General features: G+C 37.5%; 1 protein-coding gene across 1 annotated transcript in view; it reads left to right on the top strand.

The window, feature by feature from the left end:
- Positions 1-106: 106 nt before the first annotated feature.
- The window catches only part of LOC115212493 (protein SAND), a 38,081-nt gene continuing 17,912 nt past the window's right edge, over positions 107-20,275 (top strand). Inside the window, exons 1-2 of the mRNA XM_029781351.2 lie at positions 107-751; positions 18,756-18,982. Coding sequence (XP_029637211.1) covers positions 164-751; positions 18,756-18,982 — 815 coding nt within the window. The 5' untranslated portion in view covers positions 107-163. The remainder of the gene's footprint in view (positions 752-18,755; positions 18,983-20,275) is intronic.

Below are 20,275 nucleotides of genomic sequence, written 5' to 3'. Positions count from 1 at the left end.
TTAAAACATAAGTTCTTAGTTCTAAATAATAAGTCTCACGCAATTAAGCATGAAGACAGACCATCTCGAAAGTGTGTGACGGAATAAAGAAATATAAAGGGAAATCACTCTGGATGAGCTAGCTCTTAATGACTGAAGGTAATAATAGGTCCTGGGAACCAAAATGGCTGATGTTGATGATGGGGTTCAAACGCCCCATAAAGAATCGGATACTTCGGTGGTTACCACACCGTCCATCTTTGAAACAGATGCACCCGGCACAGCTTCTTTGCACGAATCGATGTTGGTAGCCAGTGATTCGTTTGAAAACCTCAATTATGACCCATTAGACACGCCGAGATCTCGCCTTGGCAGTGGTATAATTGGCAACCTGTCTGGTAAAAAAAACGAGAGCCTTGAAAATATTAATGACGAAGCTGGTGATGATGGTCAGGAAGGTGTAAGTGGGGACGAAGGTTATGATGAGAAACAAAGTGAAACTGGAGGGAGTGTTGTAGAGGCTCCGGTGATAACACCCGATTTACCGGAAGAAACGTCCACCGAAGGTTTAGGACACCAAGGCAAAGTACCTAATGAGAAGAATGATGTAAGACCGAAAGATCTGCCTGTTGGAGACAAAATAGCAGCTATCGGTCAGGGAGATGAAGATGTACAAACAGAAGTAAAGACTGAATCACATTCTGCCATCGATGTAACTTATTCGGACACTTCTACTTTATGTGAAAACGAAGAAAGAGTTTGCGACAAAGAGGTAAATATAATGCGATATACATACATACATATGAAACAAAGGGTTTGATGTTTATATATCTACATGGATAAATAAGAGTAATATTTTGAGTCAATAATATTGCTTATACTCTTAATCTATGATTTAAAAAAAAAATCAATATAGTACTGCAATGCTTATAAAGAAAACTCCCCTATCATGTTTGACACACTGATATATATATATATATATATATATATATATATATATATATATATATGTGTGTGTGTGTGTGTGTGTGTCATATTCGTAGGTAGGTGTTAATATGTTGTATTGAGTGTTCATTTGATTATGTTGACATACGTTTATCTAACTGAATGTGGGTGTGTTTTGATTAGTGCATGTTGGTATGTGTATGTGTGATTTAGGTTGTGTGTGTGCATGTGTTTATATATGCGAGAAGGATATTTTGTGGGTGGAGATTGATGCAGTTGTGTTCAGATAGTATCGATATTACTATAAATATATTTATCCTGATAAAGTATTTGTATTCACATGGCTTGAATGTGTAACGTTTTTAATTAATATGTACATAACTGTTATCGGGACACTAGCCATTATTTTAATCTTCAATATCTGATTCACGACATGTGTTGATGTAACCACGGTGCTAACAGTAGTGTGAGTGTGTGTATATGTCTGTGTGTACGTGTGTGTGTAAAGCGGGTAACACCTTGTCAACGTTTCCAATAGAGTCCTTCGAATTTTGTAAAGACTTTATTTCATTTCCTTAGGTTTTATTTGTTTTCCTTCTCTAAAGGACTATTCCGGGTTTGAGGTTACATTGAAGAAAGGACTCGCCTGATTAACAAATGCCAGCTACTTTGTCAAATTTCAAATACTGGATAATTATATAGTCAATTAGGTACAACTACATGACTGAGTAACTCAGAAACTAGTAGGTTTTGTTTTCCTTTGCTATAACCACGTATTTATAATTACCCCTTGCACAGATCTTATGACAGTTCAGCTCTGTAGGAGAAGATACGAGAAGTTTTGGCCTGCTTACCTTTACCTAGAAGAGTAATGGCTTGCCTTTCATACCTAGGGTCGATAAAAAGTACCATACAAGTACTAGGGTTGATGCTATCAACTAATTCCCTACCCCTCACAATTGCTGGCCTTGTACCTAAATAGAAACCATTATTATTAATAATTATAATCCTTTCTACTATAGACACAAGGCCTGAAATTTGGGACAGGTGGATAGTCAATTACATAGACCCCAGTACTCAACTGGTTCTTGTTTCATCGACCCCAAAAGGATTAAAGGCAGAGTCGACCTCAGCAGAATTTGAACTCAGAACGTGAAATAATAATCCTTTCTACTAAAAACACAAGGTCTGAAATTTGGCGGGAGGAGCCTAGTCAATTACATCGACCCCAGTGTTTCACTGGTACTTTACTTATCGATCCCGAAAGGATGAAAGGCAGAGTCGACCTCAGCAGAATTTGAACTCAGAACATGAAATAATGATAATAATAATAATGATGATGATGATAATTATAATAAGGTGATCTGGCAGAATTGTTAGCACCTGGACAAAAGGCTTAGCAACATTTTGTCTGTCTTTGTGTTCTGAGTTCACATTCTGCCAGGATCATCTTTGCTTTTCATCCATTTGGGGGTGTCAATGTTACCAGCTTATCCCTCCCCTAAAATTGCTGGCCCTGTGCCAAAACTTGCAACCATTATTATTAATGGAGGGAAGGTGTCAATAAAATATAGTACCTGTCAAGTATTGGAGGGTTGATGTTACATACTGACTCCCTCCCCTCAAAATTGCTGGCCTTGTGCTTAAATCAGAAACCATTATTTTAAGTGTGATAGATTGGCAGAATCATTAGAGCTTGAGAAAAAGGCTTTGAAGTATTTGTTCTAGTGCTTTACATTGTGAGTTCAAATTGCACTGAAGTCAACTTTGCCTTTCCTCCTTTTGAGGTTTATGAATATAAAGTATCAATCAAATACTGAATGGTGGAGGGGAGGTCGATTTAATTGACTTACTGCTCCACTTAGAATATCTGGCTTAATGCCTAAATGTTATTTATAGTGAAGAGCTTGATGACATTAGAGATCATTGTGCCAATTTCATTTTTTTCTTTTTTAAATCAATCTGAGTTGGACTGTCAATAAAATAAGTAATATTTTGAAATCCAATCAATTGATTTTCAGTACAAAATTTGACCTTGTAAGTAATCTGCTCATGAAAGAGCCAGACAAAATGCCTTGTGTTGCTTCTTCTAGCTTTTACACTATTTTTTAGTTCAAAACCCACCAAAGTAACTTAGCTTTTCATCCCTTGAGGGTAAATAAAATAAAGTATTAGAGTCAGTGGTATGGATTAACCCCCATCTCTCAAAACTGTTGGCCTTGTACCTAAAAATTAGAAGCAGCCAGCTGGCAGAATCATTAGGGTGTTAGGCAGCATTTCAGCCGTCTTAATATTCTGAGTTCAAATTTCACTGTGGTTGGCTTTGCCTTTCATCCTTTTGGGGTTGATAAAACAAGTACCAGTTGGTTAGTATACATAACTTCTCATTAATGATGTCATTCTTGAAATCCCTAGGTGACCAATATGAAATTCCTAATCTTGATAGACAATCTACATGACCTAGCGGTTAAGAGTGCAGGCTACTAACCCCAAGATTCCGAGTTCGATTCCAAGCAGTGACCTGAACAATAATAATAATAATAACATCGAAAAATACCTTAGGAATGAGAACACGGGTTCGAAATTTCCTCAAGACACCTGAAGAAGGCTGGAGGGTATATCAACTGAAATGTTGTGTTAACAACAAACATCCGTCAAATGTAAATAAAAATTAAACACTTGAACATGTCTGGGGTCAACTCAAGTCTTATAAGTGATGGTAGCTACAGCAAAGTAAAGAAAGACCCTATTTGAAAACAGAGAGGAAGTTGTCACAGGTCTTGATCAAGAACAAGGATCACTTTACACCAATGAAGTACAGACAACTGACTCAACACCACTGTAAACTATCACACATGTACAGTCTTCCTAAGATTCACAAGAATGGTATTCAATTAAGACCTGATTTGTTACTAGCACACTTCGATCCTGCAGTGGAGATTGTTGTAGCTTCAGACACTTCTGAGTACGGTATAGGAGCAGTAATGCTACATAGATATAAAGATAGTAACATGAAGGCAGTGGTTCATGCCTCACGTTCTCTGATATCAGCAGAGAAAAACTATAGTCAAATTGAAAAAGAAGCTCCAGTGATTATTTTTGCCATGAAAAAATTCCACAGATTTTTACACGGTAGAAGTTTTCGTCTAGAGACTGATCATCATCCATTACTATTGCTATTTGGGTTGAAAAAAAGGAATCTCTACCCATACTGCTAATAGGTTGCAACGCTGGGATATAATATTATTAAACTTTGACTTCAAAATTGAGTATATGCTATCCAAAAAATTAGGTCATGCAGATCGTCTATCAAGACTAGGAATTTCATATTGGTCACCCAGGGATTTCAAGAATGAAATCATTAATGAGAAGTTATGTATACTAGCCAACAATAGACTGTGACATTGAAGAATCAGTGAAAGCATGCAGAGGGTGTGCCTTAGCTGCAAAAATTACCTACCACTATATGGCAATACTCTCAGGAATGTCACCCGCAGAATTGATGTTTGCTAGAAAGATCAGATCCATCTTTGATAAGCTGATACCGAGTGAAAATATAAAAAAAGGCAAACAACAAAAATGCTTCATAATTCTTCAAGTTAGGTGATAAAGTTTTTTCTAATAACTTATAGATATGGTAAAGAAAGCTGAGAGGACAGTATAATAATTAAACAAATTGGAAGAATGATATTCCTGGTAAAAGGAAAAATGTCAAACACAAAAGATATATCAACCAACTTTAAAAAAAATTTGTGAGAAAAATGGTCACAAGAAATGAAATCCCCATGGAAGTATTGTACAACACGTTTGAGGTACCAACACTCAAACAATTTGAAACTACATGTTCTAGCACCAGAAAATGGAAAAGAACGGAAGAGATATCAAAACTCTGAGTGGAGTTCAATTCTCAAAAGGGGAGAAGATAGGAGAGACTGATTCTAAAAGGGGGAGATGTTGTGGAAGGATTCCAACCACCCCCATGTGACTAAAAGTGACATTTTTATTAAATAGACAATTGTTGGGTCATCAGTAGTTTGGGTTGGTAAACAATTCACTGTAAGCTGTGATGTAGAGCATTGAGTCTCATGTAATAGTAATCATAGTGCGTCATGTAAATACTTTCTTTCCCCTTGCTTCATTATATTATATGTCCAGTACGCAAGGATATAAAAGCTACAAATATATGAAGCCCGATATATCCACCATGACTATACATCTGATAAGAGTACAACAGGCACATGCCTCAAAACCATATGTGCGCAACGTGGTGATCCCGTCTCAAGATAAACAGCACAGACCTTGCTCAAAAGATCCCTGAATAAGGTTTGTTTAAGAATAATGAATGATGAGAATTATTCAAACCACAAAGAATTCCTCTCAACACATGGCTATAATGCTCCCCTATTACTCCAGAGATGCACATATTATCAACCACTAAAGGTCATGCTCAACTGCTTATAGTCAAGCAACTGACAAGCAAATCTGGTATTGAGCAGAATATTTGTTGTAGTTTATCTTTTATACCAAGACAAAACATGTACATGATAACACTTCCAATCAGTTAAGACCAGAAGCCAGGAGAGCCACAACTTTATTATTGTCGTTAAGGCAGTTAGCTGGCAGACTCATTAGCACACTGGTCAAAGTGCTTAGCAGCATTTTGTCCGCCTTTACATCCTGAGTTCAAATTCTGCTGAGATCAATTTAAGTATCAGTTGAACACTTGGCTTGATATAATCGACTTATCCCCTCCCCAAAATTGCTGCCTATGTGACAAAATTTGAAGCCATTATTATTATTATTATTATTAGTATTATTATTATTAAGGTGGTGAGCTGGCAGAATCATTAGCATGCCAAGTGGAATGCTTAGCAGTATTTCATCTGCTGGTACGTTCTGAGTTCAAATTCAATTGAGGTCGATTTTGCCTTTCATCCTTTCAGGGTCAATGAAATAAGTACCAGTTATGCACTGGGGTTGATGTAATCGACTTAATCCCCTTCCCCAAGCTGCCCTTCTGGCAAAAATTTGAAATCATTATTATTATCATTATTATTATTATTGTTATTATTATTATTAAAGCGGTGAGCTGGCAGAATCATCAGCACACCAGACCAAATGCTTGGTGATATTTCGTCTGCTGGTACATTCTGAGTTCAAATTTCATTGACGTCATCTTTGTCTTTCATCCTTTCGGGGTTGATAAAATTAATACCAGATGTACACTGGGGTCGATGTAATTGACTTAACCCCTTCCCCAAAATTGCTGCCCTTGTGGCAAAATTTGAAACCATTATCATTATTATTATTATTATTATTAAGGCAGTGGATAGACAGGCTTGTTAGCATGTCGGATGAAATGTCACACAGTATTTGTTCTGGCTCTTTAAGTTCTAAGTTCAAATCCTGCTGGGGCCAACTTTACCTTGCATCCCCTCTGGTTCAATAAAAGAAAGTATCAGTCAAGTACTGGGGTTGATTTAATTGACTGACCTCTCTCCACCCAAATCTCAGGCATTGTGTCTGCTTTAGAAACAATTATTATTAGCAGAAACATTAGAGCATCCTATTAAATACCTTGCAGTTCTTCTAGCACTTTATGTTTTGATTTCAAATCCCATCAAGCTCAACTTGCATCCTTCCAGGGATGATGAAATAAAGTACTAGTCTACTGGTCAAGTACTGCACACAATGCTTTCAACTAAATTCCTTTCGTCAAAATTGCTATCCTTGTGCCTAATTAGAAATTATTATTGTTGTTGTTAATATTCATATTCTAGGAAATACTCTTGGAAAAAGGCATGGACAGTAGAATTTTGCAATTTGCTGTCTCTAAAGAATAGGAAGTTAATCCCAATGCACTATATAATTAACCCTTCATGGGCCAATGGGGTCCCTTAGGACCCCAGCAAATTTTAAAAGTTATGCAACTTTTACATTTTTTATTTAAATAATTTTATATCTCATGACTTATATAGTTTATGTATGCACATCTTTTTTTTTTTTCTTTTTTACTTGTTTCAGTCATTTGACTGCGGCCATGCTGGAGCACCACTTTTAGTCGAGCAAATCAACCCCGGGACTTATTCTTTGTAAGCCCAGTACTTATTCTATCAGTCTCTTTTGCTGAACTGCTAAGTGACGGGGACGTAAACACACCAGCATCGGTTGTCAAGCAATGCTAGGGGAACAAACACAGACACACACACACATACACATATATATATATATACACATATATACGACAGGCTTCTTTCAGATTCCGTCTACCAAATCCACTCACAAGGCATTGGTCAGCCCGGGGTTATAGCAGAAGACACTTGCCCAAGATGCCACGCAGTGGGACTGAACCTGGAACCATGTGGTTGGTTAGCAAGCTACTTACCACACAGCCACTCCTGCGCCTATAACATACAAATTTTGAGTTTAAAATTTCTAGTCATATGGATATTATAGCATAAAATATAGTCGTTGGGGTCCAACTGGATCCCATTGGCCTTCTGTGAATTATATTTTTCTGTTCTTTTTTCAGATATTCTGATGAACTATAAGTCAATTTTCTTCATATTTGTACTGGTACAAATCGATATCATGTGATCACGTGACCGACCAGACCATCAGATGTTGCTACACATCGCTGGTCACAATGCGTTCGCATTGTTTTAGCCTTCGAACGACACCACTCTGCTGGCTAAGCGAGCAGGCCAAGAGAAGAAAGAGAGAAAGAGTGGTGAAAGAGTACAGCAGGGATTACCACCCCCTTCCGGAGCCTCGTGGAGCTTTTAGGTGTTTTCGCTTAATAAACACACACAACGCCCAGTCTGGGAATCGAAACCGCAATCCTACGACTGCGAGTCCGCTGCCCTAACCACTGGGCTATTGCGCCTCCACACAAATCGATATACTAAATAATTTTGTTTATATAGTTTATAAAACTATAAAAAGAAGTGCTAAATTTCTTGTTCTGTATCTTGCACTCACACATATATACAAGATTAAACAAATATTACTTTAGGATAGTGTTTAAATGTGCAAAAATAAAAGGGGACCCCAATGGCCTTTTGTGTAATTCCAACCTCTCCAGCCCACAAAGGTTTAACAATTAATATATCATATAGCACTGAAATTACATCTCCTAATCTTTACATTGCTGTTGCATTAACCTCTGCTTTCCAAAATATTTCTGCTACTATTCTAATGTCTCTTCCCCAACTCTAAGCACAACCTCACTTCTGTCATTCTGTTACTACTGCTTCAAGTGCTATGCTGGTACTTGTGTGTCCCAAACTATGTACTATTTTCCAGCCTTAGAACAGAAACCCAGACTTAAACAGTGCAGTTTGCTGCATAATGAAGAACCAAGCGTTAAATCAAATGTTCCTTTTTAACCTAGAGAATCTGATAGTTCCAGCTAACTGTTGTACTGCTTACTATTAAGCTAACTGGTAACTCAGTGAATACTACATATCTTCTTAATTAAAAAGGATGTTGAATGTTACTGTGCATCTCATTAATTATAGAGGCTAACAAATGTTATTACTTGCTCAACTTGTTATCATTTGGCTTGCACTAGAAAGCATTGTAAAATTCTCTTATGTTAACAGTGTTTGTTTGAGGAGATTTGGCCATTTTTAGCAAATCACTATAGATTTTTGTCCATAGTCTGCAGTTGATAATGGAATTGACAAATAAAAGCGAGTAATAAACATTGTTTTCTAAATGATTCCCTTTTTTTTTTTTAAAGTTTATCTTCTCAGTTCATCACCTTTTACGTTGTTTGCTTTAAGAAGTAAAAATAAATAAAATTCACTACCTTGATATATTATTGTTTCACCTAAAGTCACTTCTGATTTAATTGACTTGTGGTCCAAAACATTCCATCCAGTTTGTTTTCAAGCATAATATATATGCGATTAAATTATCTAACATATCCTTTATATGTCAGTGAGATGGTTTTGGGGTAAATTTAGCAGATATTTCTGGCTGGTCAAGTGACGTGTAGAGGATTGCTCTTAGGGTTGGTTTTTACAAGTTTTGATGCTACACTAATGAGTTGAGATAGCAGTAACATTTGCTATCCTGCAAGGTTAATGAGAGAGAGATAGTGACGTTTGACATTCTGGTTAGCAAAATAGCAAGTCACCACTGCTATCATTCATGAGATAACATTCACCACTATCTATTGTGGTATTTGGGGAGGCTTTATGCTAATGTAAGAAGTCAGAAAATTAGGGTTGATTCAATTCAATACACTTACTGCTATAAGTATTAGTTACTAATTTTGGCATGATTTCTTGAATTGATAAAGAAGGGATATAGTCTCTATTTTATCAACCTCAGAGGGATGAAAAGCAAAGTCAACCCCGGCAGGATTTGAACTCCAAATATTAAGGCTCGTTATTAAGGTATTTCAATTAACATTACCATTTCTATTAATCATCTGCCCTTTCCACAAAAAATATTGGTCTTCTCAAAAGAAATTAATATTATTTATGTATAGAATTGTGAACATCTGAAATCTCTCAGGTATACCTATTTCTTTACTACTCACGAGGGGCTAAACACAGAGAGGACAAACAAGGACACACAAACGGATTAAGTCGATTATATCGACCCCAATGCATAACTGGTACTTATTTAATCAACCTCGAAAGGATGAAAAGCAAAGTCAACCTCAGCGGAATTTGAACTCAGAACGTAGCAGCAGACGAAATATCGCTAAGCATTTCACCTGAAGTGCTAACGTTTCTGCCAGCTTGCTGCCTCAGGTATACCACTACGCAATAAATCATTCTACATACTAAAATATGGTTGGAGTTTAACATGTTAATCACTACAATCTGTTACTGGCAGTTTTGTGAAGTTTGCGATGAACCACTGGTCTGACACATAGCAGTTAGCATGTTAATAATTGTAAGTTCTGAAATGACATCCTTGTAAAATTGCAAAATCTGAAATGACATCCTTAATAACAGCATAGATGTTAAGGTCCAAATACTTGGTAACTCAGAAAGCACTTGATTTTATATCTGTCGTGTATAATTAACCCACTGAAACACTTCTTTGTAAACAATAACAACAGTGGCCTTTTATCCTAACTTTGGGGGTGAGCGTGCGCATTTGTGCCAAGAAGAAGAGCTTTATATGACACTAAACAACCCAACTGACAACTACAACTGATTACATGTCAAACTGAAAGTGACCTTCAGTTATGTGACTACTGGAGTTCCTGGTTGATATGCAATCAAGAAAGAGAAATGCCTAATCATCCTCATTGTCATTAAAATTGTTCTACGTTGTTGAATAACAAAAGCGTTGATGTTTTCTGTACTTGTTGGTCCATAAAACAATTACATTTTTCATTATATAACTATGTTACCTAGCTGAGTTTAACTTTACTCTGCGAGAACCTTTCGACAGCATCATATCTCTGGACCACTTTAACTCTTTAGTAAAATAAGGAAGAGAGAGAGAGAAAAACAAAAGAAAAAAACCCACTTATCTCACATTGCCAGAGGCATTCCTTCAGTGGTTAAACAATGTTGTGTAATGCACTTATCCAGTTGCTAGGATATGTAAGTAACTTACTTCTTTGTGCTAAATTTTATTCTTTAGAAAAGGGATAATTTAATATTTCTGAATTCTAAAACAAAGAGAACCACTTTGTCATCATCATCGGCTGGCATCTAGCAACACCAGTGTTAATGGTGAAGTTCTGTTTATGTGAAGTTCTGTTCTTTAACCTGCATTCAGTAACTAACTTCCACTGAAATGTTATAATCAGTCAATGCTACTAATACAGTCTTATCATCTTCTACATTACATCCGCTTAACATATTTAATACATTAAGTGAATATTTATACATGTGAATTATAACTTATAAATATATAATTTATAATATATTATGTTCAAATATGCCCAATATACTCTGTTATGCCTCAAAATGCTATTTCAAAACAGTCTAGTCCTATCCAGTTGTAGATATATTTAAGTAAGCCATATAACTTCTGTTGTTTCAAGTGTTTTTATTACTGCACTTGTTCTTAGAAACCTTCAGCAGAGTTTCTTAAAATTCATTTCTTCTTTTACTTCTTTTTTTTTTTCTTTTTTCCATAAGAAAATATTTTGAGGACACAGAATTTTATGAAAGATTTTTTTCTCTTTTTATATACAGAAAATATAACAAACTCTTAATATCCAAAGTAAAACTAAAGCAAAATTGTTAACATGCTGAATGAAATGCTTAGCAGCATTTTGTCTGTCTTTACATTCTGAGTTCAAACTCCACCAGGGTTGATCTTGCCTTCCATCCTTTTGGGATTGATAAAGTATCAGTTAAATGTTGAGGCCAATGTAATCAACTTATCCCCTCCCTTGAAATTGCTGGTCTTATGCCAAAATTTGAAGCCATTATTATTATTATTATTATTCTGTAGTTTTATTTTTATAGCGTGCTTTCACTTCACTACCGAGCGCAGCTCTGTGTGCCTTGGGTATGTGCTGTGATTTGTTGTGATGCTCTGATGGTTATTGTATGGAAAGTGTTCTGCGTAGGATGTATGCAGTGCCTAGTAGTGCAATTTTCTGTATGTTATATGTGTTTGTAAGTCCTGGTGTTTTTGTTATGTATTTGTCTGAGCTAGCAGAATTGTTAGCACGCCAGGTAAAAATGTTTAGTGGCATCCCATCTGTCATTACGTTTTGACTTCAAATTCTGCCCAGGTAGGCTTTGCCTGTTATCCTTTTGGGGGTCGATAAATTAAGTACCAGTGAAGCACTGGAGTCGATGTAATTGATTAACCCCCTCCTCACAAAATTTCAGGCCTTGGGCCTATAATCGAAAGAACCCTTTCATCCTTTCAGGGTCAATAAAATAAGTACCAGTTGAGCACTGACGTCGGTGTTACTGACTAACTCCCTCCCCCAAAATTTCAAACCTTCTGCCTATAGTAGAAAGGATTATCATCATCATCTATGTGTGTATGTATGCATGCAGTGCGCACTTTTTTTAATGACACCATTACTAGTGAGATTGCCTTGTAACTTGTGAAACTAAAAAGCCCCTTTGTCTGAAAGGGGAATAGACAGTGGTTACTCTATGTGAGGTGTTGAGAGGTTAATGTATGATGGGAAGAGTAAAGATACATTTGTTGTGGGAGATATTTGTGGTTACTTCATACTGGTGTCCAAGAAGATGAATAAAAAGGGGCATAGAAGCATGAAAATTGACAGGGCTTCATACACAGACACCATTCAGCTTGCCTTTCATTCTGAGAGAGAAAACTTTTGCTATTAACAGCAGAAGTAGCTCCTTGGACTTTCTCAAGCATGTTCTTATTCTGGTTACCATACTTTCAGGACATCTTTACAATTAATTTGGTCACTTCAACTAGGTAACAGAAACTTGTCTATTATCTCTAGAGATCCTGCTAGTGTGTAATTTAAGAGAGATTTGGCTGTTATTTCTAGCAGGGAAAATGACCACATAGCCATTTTGTTGTTGTTTAAAAGGAAGTAGTTTATTATACAAGGAAACTAATTAACTCTGCTTTGCTACGAAGTGGATGTGATACAAAGTGCAATGTATTTTAATCACTGAAACTTTAAAAACTTCCATTTGTCGAGTTCCACATGTTGCCTTTTTGAACTTGCTACTGTTTTGGATAATTAACAGAATGATTAATTTTTAAAATGATCATTACTTTATGTTCTAATCGTCATGGCATCCAGCTAACAACTTTTATTCGCTAAATAATTCTATTTTGCTATGCTCTCCAATATACTTACATTATTGGGTGCTTACATAGTGATTCTGCCATCACTATCTCTGCAAATACAATAAAATATATGCTTTGTTAATTAGATCATAACAAGACTGAATCATGTCCTGATTTGTTTCCCATACTTGGTAGTATAATTAAAATTCTATTAATCATTGACTAATATTTGTTTACTTTGCTGCATAATCATTTCTTGTTAATTTACATATATATATATATATATATATATATATATATATATTCCCTGCTGTGTGATTTAGAGAAATCTACCTCCCAACCATGCAGTTTCAGGTTCAGTCCCACCTTGGACACCTTGGGCAAATATATTCTGCTGTAGCTCAGGGTCAACCAAAGCTGTGAGAGGATTTGGTAAACAGAAACGGAAAGAAATCTACTGAATGAATGTGTGTATATATATATATATATATATATATATATATATATATGTATGTATGTATGTTTGTTTGTACCCATGTCTTAACATCATGTGATAATTACAAACTATTATGGGTGTCACATAAGGGTGTTATTTGTTTCCAGTCTTTCATTTAAAATATATCTGGCCATGGAGGAATATTACATTGCTTGAAAACAAGTATTGGGGGGTGATGGAAAAGCATCCAACCACAGAAAATCTGCCTCAATGAAATCTGTCTGACCCATGCAAGCATGGAAAAGTAATCTTGAAGCTATGAGATAATACATAGTTAATTCACAACAGTGTGCATAAATAAGCTCTACATGTGAATGGAGAAATCTGGATACCAGTGGGTTAACCTATATTTGATAGGGCTGAAAAGTTGTGCTTCACAAATTCTGATACATTTGTTATTTAGTTGGAGGAAGAATGTCAGGACCCCTTCATTTCTCTGCAGACTCTCCCAGACTGAGGTTGATGTCCAGCTTGAACATCTGCAAAACATGAACCAAAGGGTTTCAAGGTCTGTTGGAAGAAGGTTTAGGAATAATATTTAGTACAGTGTTTGTTGTGGAAGTGATACAAAATAGGAGTGATGAATGAGAAGAGGAAACATTGATTCTGCTTCAGTACAGTTTATTATTTCGAAGGAGCAGAAGCTTTTGTAGGTATTGTAGATAAGACTCTTTTGTTCACTTGCTCTGCACAGTGCTACTGCACTTGCAGCATTTGCTAATTGTAGATTGTTGTTGTTGTTCTTCTTCTTCTTATCATTCACATCTGTAGTTAAATGTGTTCTAATTATGATCATCCCATTTTTTTCTTATTTTTTCCGAATGGTGGACCTCATGTCCTGTTTTTTTTTCCCTAAAAAGCATGAGAGACAAAGGCGGCGAGCTGGCAGAAACGTTAGCGTGCCGGGGGAAATGCTTAACGGTATTTCGTCTGCCGCGACGTTCTGAGTTCAAATTCCACCGAGGTCAACTTTGCCTTTCATCCTTTCGGGGTTGATAAATTAAGTACCAGTTACACACTGGGGTCGATATAATCAACTTAATCTATTTGTCTGTCCTTGTTTGTCCTCTTTGTGTTTAGCCTCTTGTGGGTAGTAAAGAAATAGATATGACATGAGAGACAATCTAACTGCTATTTTTAGCAAGTTGAGTAGTCATGTAGAAGATCTTTTCATTGGTTTATGAGGCTCTGGTTTTGGTGTATGACAAGTGTGAAAGAACATACTTAACAGGTTACTCATTTAACTAGCTCAAGTGGACCAGCTGGGAAGTATATTTACTGACTTGGATTGTTAGGGTAGAACCAGCAATGCTCCAACTAGTTAACTTAACTTGAAATGCAAGAGGGTTTGGGGTCAGATTTTTTGCTGTAAATGGCAGTGAATGGCTTACTTTTATTGGGCTCTGCTCAGATAATCTAATTGGTGTATTGGCTTGGTAAAACTGGGTTTAAAGAAGGAAAGAGATCAATAATAATTAGAAAAGGTTGTGTGCCAGTGATGTGGATAGGTGAGGATACTCTGCACCAGTGTTGTCCATGTGAGAGAAGTTGTGTATGTTGTAGTCACTGGGGATGTTGACTTCAGATATTTATTCACAAAGTACAGATAAATAGTTGCAAGCAGCTGAAGGAGTTTGGCAAACTACAGAGACAGCAGATTTAACTTAGAGACCTTGATTCAGAGTAACTGAAAATATTTGTTATTGTTATCCCAGTGAGAAAAGTAGAGTGAAGTCGAAATATATCATCATCATCCGTTTTCCATGCTTGCATGGGTTGGATGGTTCGACTGGGGTCTGGTAAGCCATGGAGGCTGCACCAGGCTCTAGTCTGATTTAGCAGTGTTTCTACAACTGGATGCCCTTCCTAATGCCAACCACTCTGTCAGTGTAGTGGGTGTTTTTTACGTGCCACTGGCACAGGGGCCAGTGCATGCTGGCAAACGGCCATGATCGGTTGGTGCTTTCACGTGTCACCGACATGGACGCCGGTTAGGCGGCACTGGCATCTGCCATGTTCAGACGGTGCTTTTTACATGTCACCGGCACGGGTGTCTTAACTATGATTTCCATTTGACTTTTATCTGGCATCTGCCACGATCTGACGGTGCTTTTTACGTGCCACTGGCATGGGTGTCTTAACTACAATTTCCATTTGATTTTTATTTTGATGTTGACGTACTTGACTCAGTAGATCTCCTCAAGAACAGCGGGTCACTCTACGATCCGATATGTGAAATAATATTTAGTGCAGTGTTTGTAGTAGGGGTGAGACAAAGTAAGGGTGAGGGATGAAAGGAGGAAACATTGATTCTGATTCTGCTTTAGTACACTATTTGCTATTTCGGAGGAGCAGAATTTTTTGTAGGATGGATTAGAGATAAAAGATCAAATATCAGCATTTCAGAAATGTATAATTGGTGGCAGCAGTATGGCCGTTGCTGTTATTCAATCTTAGGTTGGCCCTTGTAGATCAGGTGTAGGGTCAGAGGTAAGCAGTCCTTGGCCATTCCTTCTCCTTTTTCAGAAATAGTAATGCTCCAATTTTATTTGAGGGAGATTTGATTGCTATTTCTGGTCAGTTGAACAATCACATGAGGCTCCCTTCTTGAAGTAAACAATAAAATGGGTATCAGTAGTAATTAAGATCAATGTTGGATTGAAATCCATTGATGCTAGTGTTGAGGAAAGTGAATTATTTGGTTGAGGAGGCTAATGGCAGAAAGTATATTGTAGCTGTAAAACCATATATAAAAATGACAGGACCAATAAAAGAATTTCCCTTCTATTCACCATTGTCTTTCATGCCATAAGAGAGGAATTTAAGACAAGCTGCTCTTGTTGATAGCCTTAGTCTTATAGTAGAACCTGTAGTAGAATAAGGAAAGCAATTTCAGGCATGGAAGCAAAACCTTGAATCAAAGGAGATTAATGTTAACTTTGTAAAGATCAAAGTTCTAGTTAGCAGGAAAACAAACAGGATTGTACTCCCTTCTAGTACATAACTTTACTTGATATGTAGGAAAGGTGTAGGCAGGAATTCCATACAGTATACCCAGTGCAAGCTATGGGCACACAAGAAGTGCAGTGGAATCACTGGAAGACTAACAGAGAAAGTAGTTTTTGTATGTGGAAGATAAGCAGGAGCAATAAACACTAAGGACACGTTAACCCTTTCATTACCATATTTATTTTGAGATGCTCTGTTTCTTTCAATTATTTTAAATATAACAAAGAATTTAGTAAAGTAACTTAGTTATCATTAAGCTAGTGTTAGGAACCTAAATTGTGACTAAGGTTTGGTGGGAGATTTTAATTCGAAACTTATGAAAACAAAACATTTGTACTACAGAGCCAGAGTTGAATTAGTAACAAAACAGTTGAAAAGAGATTTTCTTAAATGCCTAGTAGGTTGTCTGGAAGTAATAGATAGTTTCTGTTACCCAGACAACTAATTAGAAGTAGAGGAGGATGTTTTGAAAATATAGTTACTAGAATATGAATAGGATAAGGAACATTCAAAGAACCATTACCTTTGTTGACAATAGAAGTCCTTTCTCTCTCTCTCACTCTCTCTCTCTCTCTCTCTCTCTCTCTCTCTCTCTCTCTCTCTCTCTCTCTCTCAGAGTGAAAGGCAGATTGTTTGATGCTTGCATGTAAGCAGCAATGCTACATGAAAATGAGATATGCAGTGTCAGTGTGCATGTGTAACAAAGTGCAAATGTGTTGAAAAATATTAAGTTTTAACAGAATCAGATGTTGCATGCGAGAGAGAAGATTGTGCTGGTTTGGTCATGTAATGCGTATGGATGTGGACAGCTGTATAAAGAAGTGCCAATCACTTAAAATGAATGGCACTTGTGAAAGAAGGAGATCCAGGAAGACAGGGGACAAAGTAATGAAGGTTGGGCTCAGGAGGTTGAACCCTTGGAGGGGATAGCAAAGGACAGAGAGGATAGGCAATTCACTGTGTCCAAGAGGTCCTATTTGTTACAGTGAAGGGGATGTCTTTAAAGCAGTATGTTTATGCTTGTACTTGCTGGGCCCTGCATTTGCACCCAATCTTCACTCATTAAGCATTTCCCACATCTCATCTTTTTATCACCCATCCCTTCATCAATCTCCTAACTGTGACACTACTCAGCTGTTGTAATCATCTGAGAGCAGAATCAGAACATATTTCACCCCATTTGTGTGCTACCAGTTAGCTCCTTTGCCCTCTGGAACCACTTCCTATTAACATCCCTCTCTCATTCTCATTATCATCCCTTCCCTCACACCATTTTTCAATGATTACTCCCCACTCTTTTCTCTGCCTTCAGTTATCTTTCCCTCTCCTCTAAGCTACATCATAGGTCTGCCATATCTTCTTTAACACCTTTTGTATCTGCTATCATACTTAGCACCTTAGCCACCCTTCTGTCACTCTGACTTTCATTTCTGCCACTGTTCATCTCCACCTCGGTCTCACAACCTGCACACCATCTTCTTACTCACTGATCTATCAACAGGATTATGACACTGCAACTCTCCTTCCATCCTGTGCTGTCACCTGTTGCTTCTCCATCCTGAGCCACTTCTATCTCTCACACCTCTCCCCTCCATTCTGATATTTATTATCATCTCTCATTACCTCCACCTCTAGTCCCTTTTCTAACCATATGTCACTCCCTTTTCTCTCTCTTACGAACTTACCTGCCCTTTCCTTCCCTGCTTATCCAGTTTCTATACTCACCTTGTACTTTCAGAGTACATACACTCTGGTATCCTATCACCACCATCTTTATCTTCCTTCCAGCTACTCTCACTCACTCTCATATAATGCAAGGTGACCATGTATCTTCTCTATAGCAAGACACCTGTGCTTGCTCCTATATCATACTTCAGCCTTCAGCACCTGTCATAAAGCCACCTATTCATCTCTTGGGTAAGTATCTTCTATTACTGCCTGAAGTTATACCTTGTGAACTCGACAAAAGGGCTTCTACCAGTTTCCATTGATCACATTTCACTCACAAAGCAATGGTCAGTTTGCAGATATAGTAGACAACACTGCCCAACAGCCAACCCAGTGAGGAAGAACCCCTAATCATGTGGTTCTGAAGAATACTCCTCAACCATATGGCCATGTAAGTGTGTGTGTGTGTAGTTGGTGATTCTATTAGAATGGAAGGAACTTCATTTAAAGTAAGTCCTCAATACATCAAGTAGAGGGTATATTATTTATTTAATATTAAGTGGCTCTTTCAAGACTGTTATATTCATTAAGGTTTCATATTTCTTCAGCCCTGTCAGAATATCTATTTCTTTACTACCCACAAGGGGCTAAACACAGAGGGGACAAACAAGGACAGACATAGGTATTAAGTCGATTACAACGACCTCAGTGCATAACTGGTACTTTATTTATCGACCCTGAAAGGATGAAAGGCAAAGTCGGCCTCGGTGGAATTTGAACTCACAACGTAACGGCAGACGAAATACCACTAAGCATTTCGCCTGGCGTGCTAACGTTTCTGCCAGCTCGCCATGTCAGAATATCATGAGTGATTTTGTATATGTCACTCTCTCTATCTTGCCTTAATTGTTAATTGCATGCAATACCATGTTTCTTGCAGGAAGAACCTGAACCCCAGGAAACTAGTGTACCTGCAGAGGTGATCAGTAATATTGAAGAAATGAATTTGTCTTCAGATAGTAATGCAGGGGGTAATGCTGGACCAAACTGGATGCGCATGTCAGCAGATACCATCAGTGATGGTGAAGATGTCAATCACCCTGCTTGGCGCCATCACAAAAAGCATGTTTTCATACTTAGTGAAGCTGGGAAGCCAGTATATTCCAGGTGAGTTTGCTTATAAATATATACACTCTTTTTCCATCTCCTCATCAAATCCATCTTTTTCTTTTTTTCTGCTAACCTAGATGATGTGAATTTAAACAGATGTTGTTACACTTACAATACTCCCACAGTTATCTTTATTTCAAATCTACTAAAGCTGTAAAAGCTGTGGTCACTGTGCTTCCTTTATAGATGAAAAATTAAAAACATATTAATGTCTATGTAATTATTACACTTCTTTACTTATGATAGTACATTAGACAGGTGGAGGCGCAATGGCCCAGTGGTAGGGCAGCGGACTTGCGGTCGTAGGATCGCGGTTTCGATTCCCAGACCGGGCATTGTGAGTGTTTATTGAGCAAAAACACCTAAAACTCCATGAGGCTCCGGCAGGGGGTGGTGGTGAACCCTGCTGTACTCTTTTGCCACAACTTTCTCTCACTCTTTCTTCCTGTTTCTGTTGTACCTGTATTTCAAAGGGGCCAGCCTTGTCACACCCTGTGTCACGCTGAATCTCCCCGAGAACTACGTTAAGGGTACACGTGTCTGTGGAGTGCTCAGCCACTTGCACGTTAATAAATGAGCTGCAACGTCACTGGTACCAAGCTGTATCGGCCTTTGCCTTTCCCTTGGATAACATCGGTGGCATGGAGACGGGAGTCTGGTATGCATGGGAGACTGCTGGTCTTCCATAAACAACCTTGTCCAGACTTGTGCTTTGGAGGATAACTTTCTAGGTGCAATCCCATGGTCATTCATGACCGAAGGGGGTCACACATACTCACACCCCTGCTGTTGAAAGTACATTCTTCCCTTCACACAGATTTTTCCTTATCTCTGTACAGTGTATACACTACATGAGGGAGCCTCTTTGTGGTTGCTTGATCTGCTAGAAAAAGCAGCTAAATAGCCCTCAAATCACATCCTACTGTCTTAGAATAAGATATAGATAATGTGATCTTGGGTTTACTGCATGTAGGAAAAGACAGGGTAGTTATGGATAGATTGACCTGGACCAGAGAGAATATACAACAGAGAGAATATCTTTAATGCATGTAGTATTTATCTTGAATTACCACATCTCTAAACAGGCATGATTGTTTTTAAGAAGTTCAATTCTTAACCATATGGCTTCAGGTTCAATACTACTGGGAAATACTTTAGACAAGTCTTTTAACGTAGTCTCAAGTTGACTACCACTATATTAATGGAATTCATTAAACATAAAGTATGCAAAAACTTTGGAATGTGTGTGAGTATACGTAAAAACCCAGCACTATGCAAACAAAACCTATT

This window comes from Octopus sinensis, linkage group LG1 (genome assembly GCF_006345805.1).
Source record: "Octopus sinensis linkage group LG1, ASM634580v1, whole genome shotgun sequence".
NCBI classification, from domain to species: Eukaryota; Metazoa; Mollusca; class Cephalopoda; order Octopoda; family Octopodidae; genus Octopus; species Octopus sinensis.
Note: the sequence above shows the minus strand (reverse complement) of the source record. Positions and strands in the feature narration are given on the sequence as shown.